Source organism: Aotus nancymaae, unplaced genomic scaffold (genome assembly GCF_030222135.1).
Source record: "Aotus nancymaae isolate 86718 unplaced genomic scaffold, 86718_ANA_hifiasm-v0.15.2.pri h1tg000059l, whole genome shotgun sequence".
Lineage (NCBI taxonomy): Eukaryota > Metazoa > Chordata > Mammalia > Primates > Aotidae > Aotus > Aotus nancymaae.
In genome coordinates, this window is record NW_026988473.1 from 52,855,750 (window position 1) to 52,877,570 (window position 21,821).

Below are 21,821 nucleotides of genomic sequence, written 5' to 3' on the forward strand. Positions count from 1 at the left end.
AAGGTCGGAAGGCGCCGGGATCTTTTGGCCAATCAGGGGTCACGTTCACCAGCGCTCGCTTCCCGCCCCGCCCCCCCCGTATCCTTGGAAACACTGCAAGTGTCTACTCCAAGACCCGGGACTTCCGTTTCGGTCCAGCAGGGCTGCGGCCATTGTTTGTGTGGACCCAGTGTTTTTGTCATCCCGGTCCACTCTCTCAGGTTCCGTTAAGTGACGTGAACTCTCGGGAGGACTGAGCCAAAAGCGGACAAGAGCAGGACGAGCTGTGTTTGAAGGAAGAGTGGCAGAAAATAGAGGGTCCGGGACTGAGAAGCGACTCCTGTTTAGAAATCCCGGAGACACCCGTGTAGGTGGGTACGTCACGGCTTCTCTCCCACGTTAAGACTGAATAAAGGCAAGGAGAGGAGGGCAGAAGTAGTTTGGACCCTGAGGTATGGGTGCCCGGCGTTCGGTTCTAGGGCAGTTCTGGCCGGAATCTGGATAAGCAGCGGAGGCCGCGCGAGTCTTCGCTGCAGGAGCAGAGGTTCTGCAGATCTGTGGCCGAGACCCGGAGATCCCGCTCCTGGAGAACCGTTCGTGTGTCTGGTTCTCTTGTCGTTTACATTTGAGCAGCCCGTGACGCTTTAGGGGAGCCCAAACCTGTCCTGCTCTTGGGGCACGCATGAAACGTTTTTCATCTAGAGAAAGAGGGCTCTTAACTAATTGCTTATCATTTGCCCAGGAACCTACCTGTGATCAGCAAGGAAGGACTGGGGTGACAGAGGCTCATGCCCCCATTTTACAGGTAAGGAAACTGAGGGCTTGGAGATTTAGAAGTTTGGTCCTCTTTAAAGTTCTACAAGTGTTTGATGGCAGAGTTGAGCTGATCAGGACCTGGAAGCCCCAGTTCTGGACTACTTCTCTAAGACTCCAGGTACCTCAAATCCAGTATTCCTGTTTAACAAGTAGGGGAAGACAATGGAATGATTTTCTACTTAAACGGAACAAAATAAGAAAAATACCTTGAGAATAGATACTATTTAAGTGTGCTGGTGCTTTTCTGTTAGTAGTAGTAGTAATAATAATAATAATAATAAATAAATGAGTTGTAGCCTTTGAAGTTTCTAGAGGGTCGGAAATAAATTCGAAGGTGCCAGTGTTCATAGCTCTCCTTTCTGGTCGTTGAAAGGAAACAAGAACATTCATATGCTTCTTTTTGACCTCTTGTTAGGAGATTTGTGGGTCATACCCAGTCAGTATATGGGGAATTTAATGAGTTTGGGAATTTAAAGTCATACCCATGTTTTCAATTCCCCGTTTCCTCCTCAGTTCAGCCATCTCAGCACTCTACCGTTCCCCAGAAGAGGAGCACAAAGGAGGAAGAAATGTACACTGTTTTCCTCATAGTCTGATCCCAGGTGAGGATGACTGTCTTTTCTCATTTATAAAATGTCCCTGCATTCTCCATGGGTGGAGGAGGTAGTGGAAGCGGCATTGAGGATGGATGGACTGCACAGAAAATGTTCCTCATTTGCCTGAGAAAATTTCAAGCATGCAGGCTTGACTTTGCCCCACCCAGTGTCTTTTCCCAACATTTATTCATTCATTTATTCACTCACTCAAGTCTACGGTATAATTCATACTGTTCTTGGTGTTCTGAGATAAAGGAATATAAGAATGTCATGGCTGGGTGCAGTGGCTCATTCATGCCTGTAATCTTAGCACTTTCGAGGCCAAGGTGGGTGGATCACTTAGGTCATGAGTTTGAGATCAGCCTGGCCAATATGATGAAACCACGTCTCAACTAAAAATACAAAAATTAGCCAGGCATTGTGGCAGGCACCTGTAATCCCTGCTACTCAAGAGGCTGAAGGAGGAGAATTGCTTGAACCCAGGAGGCTGAAGTTGCAGTGAGCCAAGATGGCACCACTGCACTCCAGCCTGGGCGACAGAGGGAGAATCCGTCTCAATAAAAGAAAAAAAAATGTCTTCACATTGGGGGGAATAAACTGTATGAGGTTAGTAATAATTTCTGAAGTTATCCACATTAAGCAGTGCTAGAATGAGTGGCACTTAAAACACAGCAAGAGGAACTCAGATTTGAACAGTTATGAGTAGGAAGATACCATTCTAAACAGGAAAGCCATCATTTAGTTTCAGGTACAATTTGAGGGAACAAATAAGGAAACCAGGCTAGCGACAGGGAAGTGTAATATGAACGTATAAAGCCACATTGTGGAGGGCAATTAATGATTAAATTTGTAATTTATTCTTGTGCGTCTCTTCACATGAACCATATTGACAGATAGCCATTGTTGACCTTTGGGTGTATTTACTTGTAGTCTTTTATCTGATACTTATTGTATATACGTACTCACTAGTCTGTACAAATACTGATAGGTATGTATACATGTTCATACACATGTAGAAATATACACATATAGGCATATGCACCCATATACACACACGTATATAAAGAGATTAGTATATATAAAACATTAAATTAAAAAATTTGAGTCATGACATCTAGGCTCCATGAGGGCAGGAAATGTACCTGGTATATAGAATTGTACCGTGCATATACTAAGCACTCAGTAAATATTTACTGAATGTATGAATAGCTGTTATTTGTATAAATTTTTCACTTAACATATAATGAGCATTTTTCCAAGCATGTTTTGGTAGCATGAGTTTTATTGAATCCATACTGTTCCATTCTAGGTATATACTGTGCATTATTTAAGTTTGCTTTTTTTTTTTTGAGATGGAGTCTTGCTCTGTTGCCCAGGCTGGAGTGCAGTGGCATCATCTCAGCTCACTACAACCTCAGCCTCCTGGGTTCAAGCAATTCTCCTGCCTCAGCCTCCTGACTAGCTGAGACTACAGGCACACACTGCCACACCAGGCTAATTTTTTTGTAATTTTAGTAGAGACGGTGTTTCGCCATATTGCCCAGGCTGGTCTCAAACTCCTGAGCTCAGGTAATCTGCCCACCTTGGCCTCCCATTAAGTTTGCTTTTATTGGGGAAAATTTAGTATTTCTCAGTATTTTGTTGTTATAAATATAATAAATATTCTTATACATAATTTGTTAAGTATATGTCTTTTTACTTTCTCAAGATAAATTGTGAGAAATAGAAAAACAGAATCAAAGAATATAAGCATGTTTCAGGCTTTTGAAAAAACTCAAGTTCTCTTTTAGAAATGTTACATGAACTTTAACTCCTACAACCATCTGATAAATGATTCTATCTTACTGAGTCTTTACCAGCATTGAGTATTAATTTTTAAATTTTGCCTTGATTTGCATCCTTTTAATCCTTAGTAGGGTTGACTTTTTTACATACATTCATTGACTCTTTGTATTCCTTCTGTGATGAATCACCTTTTTATATACATCACTGTTTTCCTGCCAAATTTTTTGTTTCCATTTGATAGTAGATATTCTTGTATGTAAAACATATAAACCATTTGTCATATGCTGTAAATACTTCTCCTAGTTTATCATTTGCCTTTTACTTTAAGGACTTGTTTATATGTTTTAAATTTGCATGAAATGACATCTTATTTCTTTTACTTATTTAGTTTTGTGCTTTGAAATCTGTTCATTTCCAAATTTAATACATAATTTCTTTTCATTTTCCTGTTTCTTAATTGTGTTAAGTATTTTAAAATCTTAATTTTTAAATCTATCAAGAATTTATTTTGATGTGAGAAATGACAGAATTTAAACCTTCTTTTTACTTCCTATTTATTTAATTTTTCCACTAACATTTATCTTCTCTATTGACTGTGGTGCTACCTTTTCATATACAAAATTACACATACACATATGTATACAAAGATTACTTTTGAAGCTGTCCTCTTTTGTCAACCCTTTTCTCAATTCTTATACTTGTATCAGAATGTTTTTATTGTTGTTCCTTTATGTGTAGTGCATTTGATAGGCAATGAAGAAGAATGTAGCCTTTCTTTTTCACTCGATGAAGATAAAAAGGAGAGAGGATGGCTTTTTCCACAGAATAATATTATGATGATTGCCATTTTGGACCAAAAGATGTAAAAGGCACATGTAATAAGTTTTAGATAATAAACATATTAACCTTTCATTATGTTTAATCAATATAGCACATTGGTCATAGTATAGACTCTAATTCCACTACCTAAGCTTGTTGCATGTCTATCACTTCTTAATACTCTGAACTAGATTGAATTATTTAGCCTGTCTTTCATCTTTATAGTGGAGAAATAACAACTACTGTGTTGGGCTGTTAAGAATGTTAAATAAGATCAGACATGTAAAATTAACTTAGAACAGTGCTGGACATAAAGAACTCACAATTATTGCATTAAGTTAGCTATTATTTGAAATATAATGCATATCTGAGATAATTCTTTTTAGTCACTAAAACATAAGAATTGAGCCAGAGAATCAAGCTTAATTTTTTGTGGGGGCAGATGTCATCATTTGTCACAACTTCTTTAATTGAATAAGCCTTCTTTCCCCCACACATTTGATGTAACCTTTGTCGTGTGTAAGATGCACTGTTGTACTTGTGTCCATTTCTGGATTCGTAGCCATTTCCGTTGATCTTCTCTGCTCCCATGTCAAGCCATGTTACGAATTACAGAGTCCTTATTAAAGTTTCAGTATGCCATTGAATCAGTCTCTCCTCATTATTCCTCTTTCAAAATGATTTTCTTGGAAAAGCATCTGAAAATCAGTTTGTTACAGCTCCTCCACCCCTACATCAAAATCAAGATTAATATCTTGATTTAATCCCTTTTAAAAGAGATAAGTTTAGTTAGAACAAAATTATATTTATTTCTGCTAAGATTGAGCAGCGTCTTCTTGTTTTTTCAACCCTAATTTTTTGTGCATTTTTTTTTTTTAAATTTTGAGACAGAGTCGTCTTGCTCTGATGCCCAGGCTGGAGTGTAGTGGAATCAACAATATGAAAAACTAAACAATTTTGTTTAGAAATGTATACGTAGTTAAAAGCACAGGGGAAAAAAAACTAAGGAATAACATTTAAGATATGGCTGCTCCTTTAGGAAAGGAGTGGGAAAGAAATTCTGGAATCATCAGCCAGCTTTTAAAATTTTATGCTGATTTAAGCTGGGATGGTGGCTTACACCTACAATCCCAGCACTTTGGGAGACTGAGACAGGCAGATCACTCGAGGCTAAGAGTTCGAGACCAACCTGGCCAACATGGCGAAACCCCATCTCTACAAAAAATAGAAACATTACCTGGGAGGTGGAGGTTGCAGTGAGCTGAGATTGTGCTACTGCACTCCAGCCTGGGAGAGAAAGTGAGAGTCTGTCTTAAAAAGAAAAAAAGTATATGCTGATTTCAATGGTGGTTATCCACATTATTATATTTTAAATTGTACATCTATATGTTTTCATATATTCTTTTGCTTATATGAAATACATCACAATAAAGTTCAAATTACATAAAATCTAAGAGTATAGAAAAGGAATTCAGACATATAAGTAATAATTATAAATTATTTTCAAATGACGTTTACAATAGCAATAAGAATATAAATTCCTAAAAATACATTTACCAAAAATATTTAGAACCTATATATAGTTTTAGAATTTTCAGTGCTAAAAATAGGATTGGAGTCAGACATGGTGGCTCATGCCTGTAATCCTAGCACTTTGGGAGGCCAAGGTAGGCGAATAACTTGAGTTCGAGACCAGCTTGGCCAACGTGGTGAAAGCTTATCTCTACAAAAAATACAAAAATTAGCCAGACGTGGTGGCTCACACCTGTAATCCCAGCTACTCGGGAGACTGAGGCACAAGAATCACTTGAACCCGGGAAGTGGAGGTTGCAATGAGCCAAGACTGTGCCACTACACTCCAGCCTGGGCATCAGAGCAAGACGACTCTGTCTCAAAATTAAAAAAAAAAAAAAAAAAAAAAAAAAAACGCACAAAAAAATAAGGTTGAAAAAACAAGAAGACACTGCTCAATCTATAGTAGAATCACTATATATTCTTCCATGAATGGGGTCTTTTGCATAATGTTAACTTTTACAATGCATCCATGTTGATTCATGTAGTTGTAGTTCATTTTCACAGCTGTGTACTATTTCATAGTATGAACAACTTATCTTTTCTACTGTTGTTGGACTTTTTGGATTGTTTTGGTTTTTTACTGTTACAGGATTTATTATGCTCTAATTGTTCTTGTACAGATTGTTTGGTATACACGTGTAATCTCTAGTTTATAATTCTAGTAGTAGAATTTCTGAGATCATGAATTTCCTTATAGTTGCTAATAGTTTTCAGCTGATTTTCTTGGATTTCTCAGATATGCAGTTATATCCTCTACAGATAATTTTGTCTAATTGTATTGTCATGTGTTTTCATAGTAGTAGTTTAAAAATTGTGGAACTGCAGTATCCTTGTTAAGTTTCCAGTTTTAATTAGAATGACTTTAATGTTTTACCTTTGGGTTTAAGATATACTTGTGTGCCTTTTGCTTTGTTTTGTTTTGCATGCTTTGTAGTTTTAAATGAAGGATGCATGTTGAATTTTAAGAAGTATACTTTTTGGCATCTACTAAAATAATCATGTGGCTTTTCTTATTTGATGTTATTATAAAAGTTTAAAGTTAATAGCTTTCCTAATTTGAAGCTTCCTTTACTTTCTGGAGTAAACTACCACTTTACCATGCTATAATATTCTTTGGTATTACAATAGATTGAATTTTCCAAAGATGGCCATACTTATAATTTATGCTATTTTCATGCTCTTCTTACAACATGACTGACACTGTTTCCACTGAAAGGTGGGGTCTTTGTCCTGCCCCTTTCAAATATAGCCGTGGCTTGTGATTGCCTCATCAGTGGAGTACAGCAGAAGTGATAGGATGTGACCTCCAAGGCTAAGTCATAAAAAGAATGCAGCTTTTGCTTGCCTTTCTTTCTTTTGGGAAACTTGCACCATGTTGACAGATAGTCCCCAACACTTGAAAGGACCATGTGGAGAGAAACATATCTCTCATCAACATTTAGACCAGCCTGACAGCCATGTGAGTTAGCCACCCTGGAATTGAATCCTTCTTCTCAGTCAAGCCTTTTGATGACTGCAGATCCAACAACTCAACAATCTTGTGAGAGATTCTAATTTTACTACTATAGTTTTGGTGATATGTCAGTATCTGGTAGTCTTCCTGTTTGGTTCACTTGTCTTTACCAACTTCCTTCCTTCCTTGTCAGTTTTAAGGAAAAGAAGTCTATTGTGTTCCTCAAAATAGCCATCTGGAAATTTGTTACTCCATCCAAGAGGATGGAAGCATGCTTCTCCTTTTATTTAGATAATCTTTCTTCTTTATTGGAATTTAGAAGCTATCTTCAAAGAATTCTTTGTATTCTTGGCTAAGATAGGTTTTTTTTTTTCTGGTGTGAATGGTATCTTACTTTCTAGTAGTTGATTACTAAATCAGTTAGGCTATTTCTTTATTGTATCTGTTTTTTTTTTTTTCTTTTTTTTGCTGAACTCTCTTAACTTATAGTGTATTGTATACTCTTGGTTTTTCTAGGTAGAAAAAAATTACATGGCTAGTTATTTTAGAAATTACATTTCTAGTTATTTTCATAGCCATAACTATGCAAATAAGGACATTTTATATTTTTGCTTCTAATCCTTATATCTTTTAATTCTTTTTCTTATAGTATTTGCCAGAATCTCTGCTTCTTGAAAGCAGCAGTGGTGGTGGTCATTCTTGTTACCAGTGTAAAGGGAATATATGAAGTTTCTCCATTAAGCTTAAAGTTCTTGATATTTAACCTTTGCCACTTTAGGGAGTTTATGTTTTTCCTCTAGTTTGCTAAAATTGTTTTTAAGACAATATATGGATGTTGAACTTCCTGAACTTTATATCACATGGTTTTTCTGCATCAGTTGAGATTATCATGGATTTCTTCTATAGTCTATTGATATAGTGAATTATGTTAATAGGTTTTTCTCATGTTAATTAGCTAATATTTTATTTAGGATTTTTGAATATCTACAAAATTTACAAATGCGCCTGTAATTTAATTTTATTTATATTGTTCTTACATGGTCTTGGAATCAAAGATTATACTAGCTACATAAAATAAATTGGCAATTTTCACTCTCTACTTTTGAAAACAATGTATTGTAATAGTAATTAACTTAATTACATGTTTGATAAAACTCAACTATAAAACTGTTAGAACCTTGGGATTAGGGAGAGAGAGGAAGAGCGTGGCTACCATTTTAATTTAGTACTTACTAGTCTATATAATTTTTTTGTCTTTCATATTTTTTGCCATATTTTATTCTTTGTACTTTACTAGGAATTGATCCCTTTATTTAGGTACATATTTATGTATATTTGCCTATAGCTCATAAATATCCTTATATATATAGTTCACAACACCTTTGCATCATTGAAAAATCTTATGTCTGAAATTATTTCCCCATTTTGCCTTGTATTTTTTTCATAACTGTCTTTTTGAAAATCTGACTTTCATTGATCTGACATTAAATATTTAAGAACATCTTTTGGCTTTATGCATTTTCTCAATCATTTGTTTCTTATATCTTTCACTTCCACTTCATTCTTCTTTTTTGAGGTTTGCTATTTTTTTTAAAAGGGAGATAGTTTCTCTTTTTTACATTCCTGAGTTGAATGCTTTATTTCTACACATTTTTTTTTAACTTTTATTTTAATATTAGGGGTATCTATGCAGTTTTGTTATATAGATAAATAGTGAGTCATGAGAGTTTGGCGTTCAAATTATTGTGTCAGCCAAGTAAAGCATAGTACTAGATAGGTCGTTTTTTGATCCTCTCTTTCTCCTCTCTTTATCCACCTTCAAGTAGGCCCTAATGTCTGTTGCTCCCTTCTTTGTGTCCATGTGTTCTCAATATTTAGCTTCAACATATAAGTGAGAACATGCAGTATTTGGTTTTCTGTTTCTGCGTTTGTTCACTTAGATAATGGCCTGCAGCTCCATCCATGTTGCTGCAAAGGACATAATTCTGTTCTTTTTTAATGCTTGTGTAGTATTCCATGGGGTATGTGTACCACATTTTCTTTTTCTGGTCTATTGTTAATGGGCATTTAGGTTGATTCCATGTCTTTGCTATTGTGAATAGTGCTGTAATGAACATACGCATACTCATTGTCTCTATGGTAGAACAATTTATATTCCTTTGGGCATATACCCAGTAATGGAATTGCTAGGTATGGTAATTCTGTTTTAAGTTCTTTGAGAAATCGCCACACCACTTTCCACAATGGCTGAACTAATTTACATTCCCACCAGCAGCGGATTTAAATATTCCCTTTTCTCTGCTACCTTGTCAGCATCTTATTATTTTTTGAATTTTTTATAATAACCATCTGACTAGTATGAGATGGTATCTCACTGTGGTTTTGATTTGCCTTTATCTGATGATTAGTGATGTTGAGCATTTTTTCATATGCTTGTTGACTGTGTGTATGTCTTCTTTTGGCAAGTGTTTGTGTATGTCCTTTGCCTACTTTTTAATGGGGCTGTTTTTTGCTTAATTTGTTCAAACTCCTTATCAATTCTGGACATTAGATCTTCGTCAGATGCATAGTTTGCAGATATTTTCTCCCATTCTGTAGGTTGTCTATTTACTCTCTTAGTTTCTTTTGCTGTGTAGACGCTCTTTAGTTTAATTAGGTCCCATTTGTCAATTTTTGTTTTTGTTGCAATTGCTTTTGGTGTCTTCGTTATGAAATCTTTGCCAAGTCCTATGTCCAGAGTGGTATTCCCTAGGTTATCTTCCAGGATTTTTATAGTTTTAGGTTTTCATGGAATTCTTTAAATCATGTTGAATTGATTTTTATGTACTGTATAAGAAAGGGGTCTAGTTTCAGTCTTCTGCATATGGTTAGCCAGTTATCCCAGCTCCATTTATTGAATAGGAGTCCTTTCCCCATTGCTTGTTTTTGTCAACTTTGTTGAAGAACAGATGGTGGTAGGTGTCAGGCATTTTTTTTCTGGGCTCTCTATTCTGTTCCATTGGTATATGTGTCTGTTTTCATATCAGGACCCTGCTGTTTTGATTATTGTAGCTTTTGAAGTCAGGTAACATGATGCCTCCAACTTTGTTCTTTTTGTGTAGGATTGCCTTGGCTATTTGAGCTACTTTTTGGTTTCATATGAATTTTTAAAGTTTTTTTTTCTAATTCAGTGAAGAATGTCATTGGTAGTTTGATAGAAGTAACATTAAATCTGTATACTGCTTCAGTATGGCCATTTTGATGATGTTGATTCTTTCTATCCCATGAGCATGGAATGTTTTTCCATTTGCATATGTCATCTCTGATTTCTTTGAGTAGTGCTTCGTAATTCTTGTTGTAGAGATCTTTCACCTCCCTGGTCAGCAGTATGCCTAGATATTTTATTCTTTTTTGTGGCTATTGTAAATAGGATCACATTCTTGATTTGGCTTTCAGCTTGGATTTTGTTGGTATATAGAAATGCTACTGATTTTTATACATTGGTTTTGTATCCTGAAACTTTCCTGAAGTTGTTTATTAGCTGAAGGGGCTTTTGGGCAGCAACTCTGGGATTTTCTAGGTATAGAATCATATCATCTACAAACAGAGATAATTTGACTTCCCATCTTTTTATTTGGATGCCTTTTATTTCTTTGTGTTGCCTGATTGCTCTGGCTAGGACTTCCAGTACTTAGTGCTGTGTTGAATAGGAGTGGTGAGAGTGGGCATTTTTGTCTTTTTCTAGTTCTCAAGATGAATACTTTCACTTAGTCAGTTTAATGTTAGTCTAGCTGGGTTTTTTAGTGTTTTTTTCTTTTTTAGACAGTGTCTTGCTCTGTCTTGCAGGCTGGAGTGCAGTGGTACAATCACAGCGCATTGCAGCCTTGACCTTCCAGGCTCAATGGATCCCCGTACCTCAACCTCCTGATTAGCTGTGACTACAGGTTTGTGCCACCATGCCTGGCTAATTTTTGTATTTTTTGTAGAGATGGGATTTCTCCATGTTGCCCAGGCTAGTCTCAAACTTCTGGGCTCAAGCGATCCGCCCACTTTGGCCTCCCAAAGTGCTGGGATTATAGGTGTGTGCCACTTTGCCCAGTTGCTCTAGCCATATTTGTTTCCTTCAAGTATTTCATTTGGATCTTGCAAATATTTTTGTGTAATTATTGTCATTATTACGTTTAGATTTTTAAGAAAAAACAGTTAAGACTTGTTGTTATATTTTCCTTTTAAATCCAAAGGTTACTTAATAATATGTTACTTGGGTTTCAGAAGTGCAGACTTTAAAAATTCTATTGTTAATATTTTCAAATGTTATTACATTGTAGCTAGAGAATGTATTCTGTATTATGTCTATGCTTTAGAATTTATCATGATTTCTTTTATGGGCTAATACGTCGTGGTCTATCTTATGATACTACTATGTATTCATGAAAATAATGTGTATTTTGTATTTTGATGGTGTAGAGTTCAACACAGATAAAATAACTGAAGCTTATTAGTTGTAGTAGTCTTCATTATTATTGGAGTTTTTTTTGTTTGCTTGATCTATAATTTTTTGAGAAATTTATTTTGGATATTTTTTCTTACTGTTCATATAAAAAATGTTTTTGTTCCTTATGGTATTTTTGCCATAAATTTTCCTCATCTGAAATTAAGTTTGCTATTTGAGCTTTGTTTTGATTCATATTTTGTGGCATATCTTTTTCTATCCTTGTATTTTAAAAAATTTTTCTTTTTAGTGTATCTCTTCTAAACCACATGCTAAATCTTATTTTTTAATCTTTGCGTCTGTCTTTTAATTTGTGAGATTAAGTTATTTAAATTTATTATAACTGTTACATTATTTTTTCCATCTTTTTCTTTTTTATTTTCTATTTTCCTTTAGAGCAAGCTGTCTTCTGTTTTTGTTTTTTATAGATTCCATTTTGGTTCTTATGATGGCTGTGCTTAACTTAAAACCCACATTGACTTTTATTTACCCCTACTGACTTTTTAAATGTATTAATATCTAGGTCATATTTTTGATAAGACATGGACTTTAGCACACCCTTAGTCCTTCTTTTTCTCCCTTCATGTTTGTATTGTCAAGAATTGTAGTTCAGACAGATATATAGGAATTGATATACTTTCTATGTCTCTTTTTTTCTTTGCTCCTATTTTTTTGTTTGTTTTGTTTTATAATAAAAAACTTTACCAAGGTACTTGATCACCTTTCTTGTCATATCTCATGCAGCCTTTCCTGGATTTATCATCTTAATTGACTTGTTAGAAAAATAGAGAGGTAAGTGTATATATTTTAAATATATTTAGGTTATTTATTAAAATAATAGAAACTATGTGAAATTGAAATCAACATAGATGAAAAGGTGGAGATGAGAAGAAATCAAAGCATAAAACTATCAGTCAATCTAAGAGACAGGAAAGGAATTTAAAAAATCATATGTTAGAAATAAGTCTATATTAGTAATCACAGTAAATGGACACGAGTAAGGTAACTGAGTCATACTGATTGGATGAAAAGCAGAAATCTTGCTCTATGCTCTTTACAAGAGACCTATTTAATGTCACAATAAAAGGTCAGTCATGTCAAATAATGGTAAAGATCCATCAAGGAGATGTATTAATCATGAACTAATATGTAGCTAAGAATGCGTTTCAAATTGTATACAGCAAAATCTGACAATAACAAGAAGGAATCAAAATTCCAGATGTATAGAGAATGATTTTAACTGACCTTTCTTGAAAAGGACCTTAAAGAAAACTAATTAATAGTTGGAGAGAGCTATGAGAAGACAAAAGAGATACCAAGTTTATATAATATTGTTGGGCGGTTACTTATATACCAAAAGAGGAGTGGAAAATTAGCAAACCCCTGGGAGAAACAGTACATCCTCGTTGGTAAAGGAAATGCAACAAGAATGAACCTGGACATTGGCTGTGCCAGAAAATAAGGAAGCTCTCAAACGCTAAAAAAGGTCATATTACACACCCAGCAGCCACCTGAAGGGATTCCTGCTAGTTTAAGATGAGAGAATTTTGCACATCTAAAAGAAAAATGACTGCAATTTAATTGCAACCCATCCAGTATGTAAGAATCAATGAGTTTATAAAAACAGTGAAAAGCAATACAAATCTCATTGTTCATAGTTGGTGATTGCTTTGTCCCATCTCATACTCTGAAAATTGATTTTTAAAAGAGAGTAAGTTGAGAGATAAACATTTTATCTTGTCCTTTTCTTTAGGACTACATTTCAGGGTAACCAGAATATTTGCAATGGCAGATTTTTCATTATATAAGAATTATAGCATATATATACATAAGGAATGGTAGAATTATAGAATTAGACAACCAATTTATAAAACCTAATAACGTCACAAATCTAGAAAATGATCATCATTTACTGTTAAATCTTTTAGTTAAAGGTTTAAGAGAATGTTAGAATGAAAGGACTGGGCTGACAGCACCTGAAGCCATTGTTCAGTTTAGCTAACTGAAATGTACTATAGGAAGTATACAGGCAGGCATTCTTTTTGGAAAACTGTAATTAAGTCTCTGGGATAAAAGAACCAGCTAACAGTGGCCAGGTGCAGTGGCTCACATCTGTAATCCCAGCACTTTGGGAGGCCAAGGTGGGTGAAGCACTAGGTCAGGAGTTCTAGACCAGCCTGGCCAACATGGTGAAACCCCATCTCTACTAAAAATACAAAAAAAATTAGCTAGGCGTGGTGATGGGTACCTATAATCCCAGCTACTTGGGAGGCTGAGGCAGGGGAATTGCTTGAACCCGGGAGGCAGAGATTGCAGTGAGCCGAGATCTAACCACTGTACTCCAGCCCTGGCAACAGTGTGAGACTCGGTCTCAAAAAAAAACAAAAAAAGAACCAGCTAAAAGGAAGTGAATAAAGAACTTAAACACCACAAGAAAACGATTAGTCATATCACTTTTAACTCTTCATAATTCATTAGTTTGGAGTATATCTCTTATAAGTAGTATGCCACTTTATTTTAAAACAATTTTAGTATCCTTTTTTCTATCAGTAGGTTTACTTGTCATCTTAGTTTATTGTTTATATTATTCTTTACTTTTTTCTCTTTAGATTTATTGTACTTACTAATTTTGAATATAGGTGTCTTGCTTTTATTGTTCCATTGGGGGAAAATATTTGTAACATATTTTTTAAAGTATTTTCAAGAGACATTTTGTAGCATGTTTTAGTAAACTGAAATACAGATGCCTGACAATTTCACTTCTAGAAATTTATCATATAGAAATATATCTATCATATTGAAATATTTATATTTATCAAATAGATATATTTATCATATAGAAATATTACAATAGAAATAATGATATATTTAAGAGAATTATTTTGCTGTATGTTATATCCAAGAAACCGCAAACAGTCTTAACATCCATTAGTATGGGAACAGTCAAGTCTTGGACATCAGTAAAGTGAAATGCTATGTAACTTTTACAAATAACGTATTAGGTATCTATTATTGCATAACAAATTATTCATTACTTAAAACACTAAATATGATCTCACCCAGTTTCTGAGGCTGAGAAATCTGGAAGAAGTGTAGCTGTCTCAAGGTCTCTCATGAAGTTACAGTGAAGCTGTCAGAAGGGACTGCAGTCATTTAAAGGCTGCACTGGGGTTGGATGATCGACTTCTAAGATAGTTTACTCACATAGCTATTGGCAAGATGTCTCATTTCTGAATGAAAGCAGAAGGTCCCAATTCCTCACCAGAGGGCTACCCAGGATTTTCTCATGACATGGCATATAGCTTTTCCCAGAGCTAGTGATCAGAGAGAGAGAGCAAGAAAGAACCTGCAGTGACTCTTAAGACCTAGCCTCCAAAGTTGCACAACACTACTTTCTTTTCTACTTTATTTCCTATTTATCAGAAGTGACTCACTAAGTTCAGCCCATATTCAAGGGGTAGGGAATTAGGCTTCACTTCTTGAATGGAAAGGATCAAATAATTTGTGGGCATATTTAAAAATTACCACAAATAAGCTAGGTCTACGTGTACTGAAGTGGAAAGTTGTACACCATATATTAAATGATTAAAAAAAAAAAGAAAATTGCAGAATTACATGTCTTTGTTAAGAAAAAAATCAGTGAAGTGTGAATGTGTACATACATGGAAGAAGGTTAGAAAGAACACAGTGAAAACTGGTTATAGTGGTTATATCTTAAATTATTTGGAAGAGGGTAGGCTTTTAATTTTTACTTATATTACTTCAGTATTTTAAACATTTATGAACTTATTTCCAGTAAAAGAAATTATGTTTTTTAAATGCTTAACATTTTTTTTAAAAAAATCCAATAACTACAGATTGATTTTTATTGTACTTTTTATAAAATTAGAGATCAGTGAGTCCATTTATTTTCCAGACAGATACCAACTTTCACAGTTTTCAGTCATGTAGTTTGGGTTTTTGAGCATCCCAAATTTCTTTATTTATATATTTAAAGTGGATTCATTATATTTTAAATGTATTAAATTTATTTTATAAAAAGTGAAAATAGACCACTAGATATTTAAATATGTAGTTCTGAATTTTCTCATTCTTGAGTTATTTGTGGTTAATGTTTTATTGTTTAGACATGCATTTTCATGTAGTTTATTTGGAAAATAAACTACATGTTTATTTTTAGTTTGGTGGTATATTTTTCACCCTTGAATATTTCAGTGCCTCTTTCCTTTGCCCTTCTTCATTAATACATTATGACAGTATATGGAAATCTCAATTGACAACCCTTCATCAAACATTTTTAATTTATCTCACTTTTACTTAATAGGTAGGCCTAGATTTAAAAACCTCTATGATGTAACTACATAACCTTGTACAAGTAACTTAGTCTTGCTAAATGTTAGTTTGCTTATTCATTTAGTGTGAATAATAATACCTTATTGGATTGTTCTGAGAGGAAATGAGATAACATAGCCCTATTCATATAAGAAACATTCAGTAAGATTTAGCTGCTGCTATGATGGTGCTGCTGCTGATGATAGTATTTGTGTTTCCTTCCATTTTATTGTAAACTCCTTAAAGTATCTGTATCCTTTATTCCTAGTAGGTACTCCATATTTTAAATCGAAATTGAGAACTGAGAATGTGTGATCAAAGAAATAAAATGAAAAATTTAAAAAGAAATAAAATGGCTTTGTCACATAACCAATTTATGATTTGTTCTTTCCACTAAAAGAAATACTTATGCAGTTTGAATACATCTATTTATCTCTTCTTCATTCTGAAATGCATAATTGTAGTAGAAAGCTACCTACAACATGGGATTTCTGTGAGGAGTAACTGAAATATAGGTAAAAAACTTAGTAGTTAGTAGAGAAGTGCTAGATAGGTGTTTCTTTTGATAGTGATGATGTTTGATGATTGGATATATTAGTAATTTCACTACTGTTGTTATACTTCTCCTTACCTTTCTTGGTTTTCTTCTTTATTTTTTATTTTTTCTATTTGGCTTGTCACTTACATTATCTGCTAAATGTCTTTATCTTTATTCAAATTCTTACTTAGATTTCTTCTTCCTAGAAAGCCTGATCTTTGGCCAGATGGCAGTAACATTTGAAGATGTGACGATTATTTTTACTTGGGAGGAGTGGAAATTTCTGGATTCTTCTCAAAAAAGGCTCTACAGGGAAGTCATGTGGGAGAACTACACAAATGTCATGTCAGTAGGTAAAGTTTTCCCGTCTCATAGGGAATAGTCAGAGTTTCTTCTTGGAACAGTTTTGTTGAGTGTTTTGTTTTGTTTTTTATCTGGGTGTTATATTGAGGTGTTGTAAGAGATAGTCTCAAAAATATTTCTTAAATCAGGTTACAAATAGAAGATAAAGCAAGACAGATTCCAGGACACCTAGGTTATATCATTAATAGGTACTTGTGATTATTAGTTTTAGTTATTTTCTGCATTACCCCTAAAGCACATATCTCCATACATAGTCAATTTTGTGTTATCCTGAATGTTCTCTCTCTTCATGCTATTTTTATGTTAGCTTTTGTTGTATAACATACTATGCCAGACTTAGTGGCTTAAAAACAAACTTTATTATTTTTTATGATTCTTATTGGCTGGATGGATCTTTTATCATGGAGATATTTGGTTGTGGCTGAATGGTCTAAGATTAAGCTGGCTGGCCTGACTCACATGTGGTGCAGTTGGCTTGGTATCAGTGGAGATAGTGAGAATGTGTTGGCCATATATCTCTCTTCAAACAAGCCACCCCAAAGACACTTACATGGTGGTGGTCACAGGATTTTCAAAAGCATTGAGAGAGGACAAGAACTTTTCAAGTCTCTGCTTGTGTTACTTTTGTCATTTTCTCACTTACCAAAGCAAATTGTGTAGCCAAACATAGAGAGAGTGTGGAAGGAGAACACCAATGGTGTAGGCAAAGTAGCAAGTTAATGTAGTCATTTTTTCTCAATCTGCCACACTATTCTAGAACAGAAAAACAGGAACAGTATATTTTGTTTCTTATAATAATATCCAAAATAAAGTAATCTAATTAAATCTTAGCCTTTAAGACTATTTCCATTAAGCAGTTGGCATTATTCTCATTTCTAACAGTGCCTGGGTAAATAGCAGTTAAATATTTCTCACAGTGCCTGCTCAAGATACTTGTGGAATGAATAAATAAGTGAATGAATGAATACATACATGAATGGACAAAACAAATGAATTTCAAACCCAGATGGATCAGCCAAAGTCATAACCCTTCTTTTCTACCCCCACCCACACATCCTATTATTTAGATGTCATTGATTTAGAGAGTTGAACATTTTTCAACACAACTTTTACCTCACAATGGTATTTTCTTCTTCTAGGAAACTGGAATGAGAGCTACAAATCCCAAGAAGAAAAATTCAGATATTTAGAATACGAAAATTTTTCCTGCTGGCAAGCCTGGTGGAATGCTGGCACTCAGATATATGAGATTCAGAACTATGGGGAAACTGTCCAAGGGGAAGATTCCAAAGACCTAAAACAGCAAGGTTTTTCCCAGTGTCAGGAATGGTTAATATTCTCTACACAAGTACCAGGGTATGGGAACTATGAACTAACTTTTGAAAGCAAAAGTCACAGGAACTTAAAATATAAAAACTTTTTACCTTGGCAGTCCTTAGAAACAAAAACCATTCAAGACTGTGGTAGAGAAATCTACATGAGTGGTTCACATGGTTTTCAAGGGGGCAGATACCATCTTGGTATATCCAGGAAAAACCTTTCCATGGAAAAAGAACAGAAGCTCAGAGTTCAGCATTCTTATATCCCAATGGAGGAAGCCCTTCCACAGTACATTGGCGTGATATGTCAAAAAGACCTGCTGAAAGATTCGATGGAAGAGAAATACTGTAGATGTAATAAATGTAAAGAAATTTATTATTGGAACTCACAGTGTGTTTTTCACAAGAGAAATCAACCTGGAGAAAACCTCTATCAGTGTTCCATCAGTAAACCATGCTTCTCTCAGAGATCAGACTTGTATAGACATCCAAGATTCTACATAGGTAAGAAGCTGTATGGATGTGATGAAGTCGACAGTAACTTTCATCTGAGCTCAGGAGTTCACTTTCATCAGAAAGTTGACATAGGGGAGGCACCTTATAGCTGTAATGCATGTGGTAAGAGCTTCAGCCGGATCTCTAGTCTTCACAATCATCAAAGAGTCCACACAGAAGAGAAACTCTATAAAATTGAGTGTGATAAAGACCTCAGTAGAAATTCATTACTTCACATTCACCAGAGACTTCACATAGGAGAGAAGCCTTTTAAGTGCAATCAGTGTGGCAAGAGTTTTAGTCGGAGTTCAGTACTTCATGTTCATCAGAGAGTCCACACAGGAGAAAAACCATATAAGTGTAATGAGTGTGGTAAGGGCTTCAGCCAGAGCTCTAATCTTCGAATTCATCAGTTAGTACACACAGGAGAGAAGTCTTATAAATGTGAAGACTGTGGTAAGAGCTTTACCCAACGCTCAAATCTTCAAATTCATCAGAGAGTGCATACAGGAGAGAAACCTTATAAATGTGATGACTGTGGAAAGGACTTTAGTCACAGCTCAGATCTTCGCATTCATCAGAGAGTCCATACAGGGGAGAAACCCTATACTTGTCCTGAATGTGGGAAGAGCTTCAGTAAGAGTTCAAAGCTTCACACTCATCAAAGAGTACATACTGGAGAGAAACCCTATAAATGTGAAGAGTGTGGCAAGGGATTCAGTCAACGTTCACATCTTCTCATTCATCAGAGAGTCCATACAGGAGAAAAGCCCTATAAATGTGATGACTGTGGAAAGGGTTTTAGTCACAGTTCTAATCTTCACATTCATCAGAGGGTCCATACAGGAGAGAGGCCTTATCAATGTGCTAAGTGTGGTAAAGGTTTTAGTCATAGTTCAGCTCTTCGAATTCATCAAAGAGTCCACACAGGAGGGAAACCTTATAAATGCCATGAATATTATAAGGGATTTGATCATAATTCACATCTTCTTAATAATCATAGAAGAGAAAACTTATAAATGTTGTTCATTTAGTTAACAGCTTTAATCAAAATTTACCCAACCTTTAAACTCTATAAATGCTGCTGGTAAGGAAATCCTATAAATAACACAAGTAATATCAAGCAAGATTTATCATTTCCCTTATCTCCCATAAGAATTATTTCCTTCAAAAAGAGATCCTTAGAAAAATCCCTATATATTTAAAATTACAGTATTTTTCTTTACCTACTATAAATATAATATGTAATAATAAAATATATTAAATATTTAAGGAGAAAACTTCATCCTGTTTCATTCTAGTCTTTTTTTCTGTGCATTTTAATGTGCATGAAATTATATTGTGTGTTCAACTTTGTATTTTCACTGACTTCAAAACATTTACTTAAATTTTGGTTTGAATTGAAACTGGCCATCTGTTAAACAACATCCCTTAACTACCCTAAAAAATCTCTAGGAAGTCACAGAAAAGATGAAAACACACAAAACTTAAAACTCAGTTTTGACCAGTAGAATTCCATTATTTATGGACAAAATCCACCTAATGAAAGATAGGAAAGCATTGTACAACTTTGTATCTGAGATAGTGTAGCTGTGAGTTGTTATCTCTGTCAACCAGAAAACCCAGCGACCATCCTTCTGTTGCAGGGGTGCTGAACTTTGAGGTAACCACAATGCACTCTTATCCCTTCCCTTTCATGGTTTTCCATGCTTGTTCACAGGTTCAGAATTCAAATAAGAAGTACAGAATTTAGTTTATCTAAGGTGTAAAGGGTTTGGACAGAAGTGCTAGAAATGTAAGATACTCATTGGTTCAGAATTGGAGATCCAAGCAGTATAATTTTATTTAATCTCAGTAGAACAGAGTGGTAATAGAGAACTATCTGCTAGGATAGCATTGAACTCAGAATTCTGTGCAACGGTGTACCCTGAAGCTAATTATGTAAGAAGAGAGTTTGGCCATTATAAAAATGGAATAGATTTAATAGGAATACACAGTCCTAATTATTGATATACAAATATGCTTAGGTAATACTTCCCAAGAGAAAAAAAAAGCGGGGGTGGGTGGGGGGGACCTGCTTAGGAAAATAAGAGGGAATTGCAATACCAAAGAAAACAATATCATCCTAAAGACTTCGAAACTTACTGCCCTGAAAATTAGCTACTGCAGCCTCCAGAGGAAATTTCCAAAATGTTGGTATCCTCAGTGGCATAACAGAGAACCTGAATTCAATAAAGCTAGAGTAGAAATATACAAGTAGGGGAGAGTCTCTAAAGTAAAAAGAGAAATAGGTACAACAAAGAAGGACTTCAGGGAACTTTGAAATGCTATATCAGAATAAAAGGCAATAAGTAAAATTAACATTGCAGAATATAAAATAATTGATAGTTAATGGGTAAACTTGATCTGATCTTAAATGTATAGGAAAAGGATAATGAGATGGAAACTGAGAAAAGGCAGATATGAAGATCAGAGAGTGGAAGTCCAGTGTGAGAATTAAAGGTGTTTCTAAGGAAGGTGAAAGAACATTTGGAATAGAATCAATGATCAAAGACATTAAGAAACTTTTTCTGAGTTAAAAGTATACAGTCACTAAATTTTAGGCAAACCCAGTATCAAAGCAACCTTAGAAACAGAAGTAAAAGCAGTTTAAAGCATGCAGAAATAAAAATTCTGGTTATCTGCAAAACCAAAAAAGGGAGGGTTGATACAGACCTCTGCAACAGTAACTCAGAAGACAATGGAACAGCACCTTCAGAATTTTGAGATTTGACAAGTTTGTTACCACTAAACAGTTTTATAACAAAAGTGTTTTTCATATGTACAGGAAACAAATATTTTTGATAAGCAAGAAAACAGTGTAGCATACATGTCCCTTAGAGTTCATGAATGTGAAAATCATGGTATAAAAGGACTAGTGATGAGCCCTGAAATCAATTAAACATGGAATTGTCTGAATAGTTTGCAAAACTTCAAAAAATTAAATGTGCAAGAAAATATATAAATGTTGAGTGTAAAATGTACAAATGCTGAGTCTCGTAGGAGAGTAAGGTTGTTGGGACACCCAGTTAAGTTTTATTTTATATAAGCAGAGAATACTTGTTTTAGTATAAATTGTTTTATAATATTGCATGGGACTTACACTAAAATTTTATATATTTGAAATTCAAATTTATCTGGTCATTTCTGTTTTTATTTGCTACATCTAGCTACCCTATGATGGGGGAGAGCAAAAGTGCCACATTTCTGATGTCAAATAGCAGGGACTCACCATAACATT

General features: G+C 34.7%; 1 protein-coding gene across 5 annotated transcripts; it reads left to right on the top strand.

The window, feature by feature from the left end:
• The first annotated feature begins 131 nt into the window (after positions 1-131).
• On the top strand, positions 132-19,826 carry ZNF214 (zinc finger protein 214). 5 transcript variants are annotated; one of them, XM_064365219.1, is made up of 5 exons: positions 132-354; positions 722-784; positions 1,309-1,397; positions 16,571-16,717; positions 17,867-19,826. In XM_064365219.1, the coding sequence occupies exons 2-5, from the start codon at positions 768-770 to the stop codon at positions 19,558-19,560; spliced, it is 1,947 nt and encodes a 648-aa protein (XP_064221289.1). In that variant the 5' UTR covers positions 132-354; positions 722-767; the 3' UTR covers positions 19,561-19,826. The 5 variants fall into 5 exon arrangements, with proteins under 5 accessions (XP_064221289.1, XP_012312158.2, XP_064221291.1 ...); XM_012456735.3 differs by having other exon boundaries at positions 132-350; XM_064365221.1 differs by lacking the exons at positions 132-354; positions 722-784 and adding exons at positions 10,849-10,946; positions 12,239-12,286 and having other exon boundaries at positions 1,315-1,397.
• Positions 19,827-21,821: the final 1,995 nt, after the last annotated feature.

Bases quoted from the DNA above. Each gene is read 5' to 3' on its own strand.
- ZNF214 (XM_012456734.3), top strand. From the start codon at position 16,408: ATGATTGGATATATTAGTAATTTCACTACTGTTGTTATACTTCTCCTT. The intron at 16,718-17,866 runs GTAAAGTTTTCC...TTCTTCTTCTAG, and splicing joins CACAAATGTCATGTCAGTAG to GAAACTGGAATGAGAGCTAC.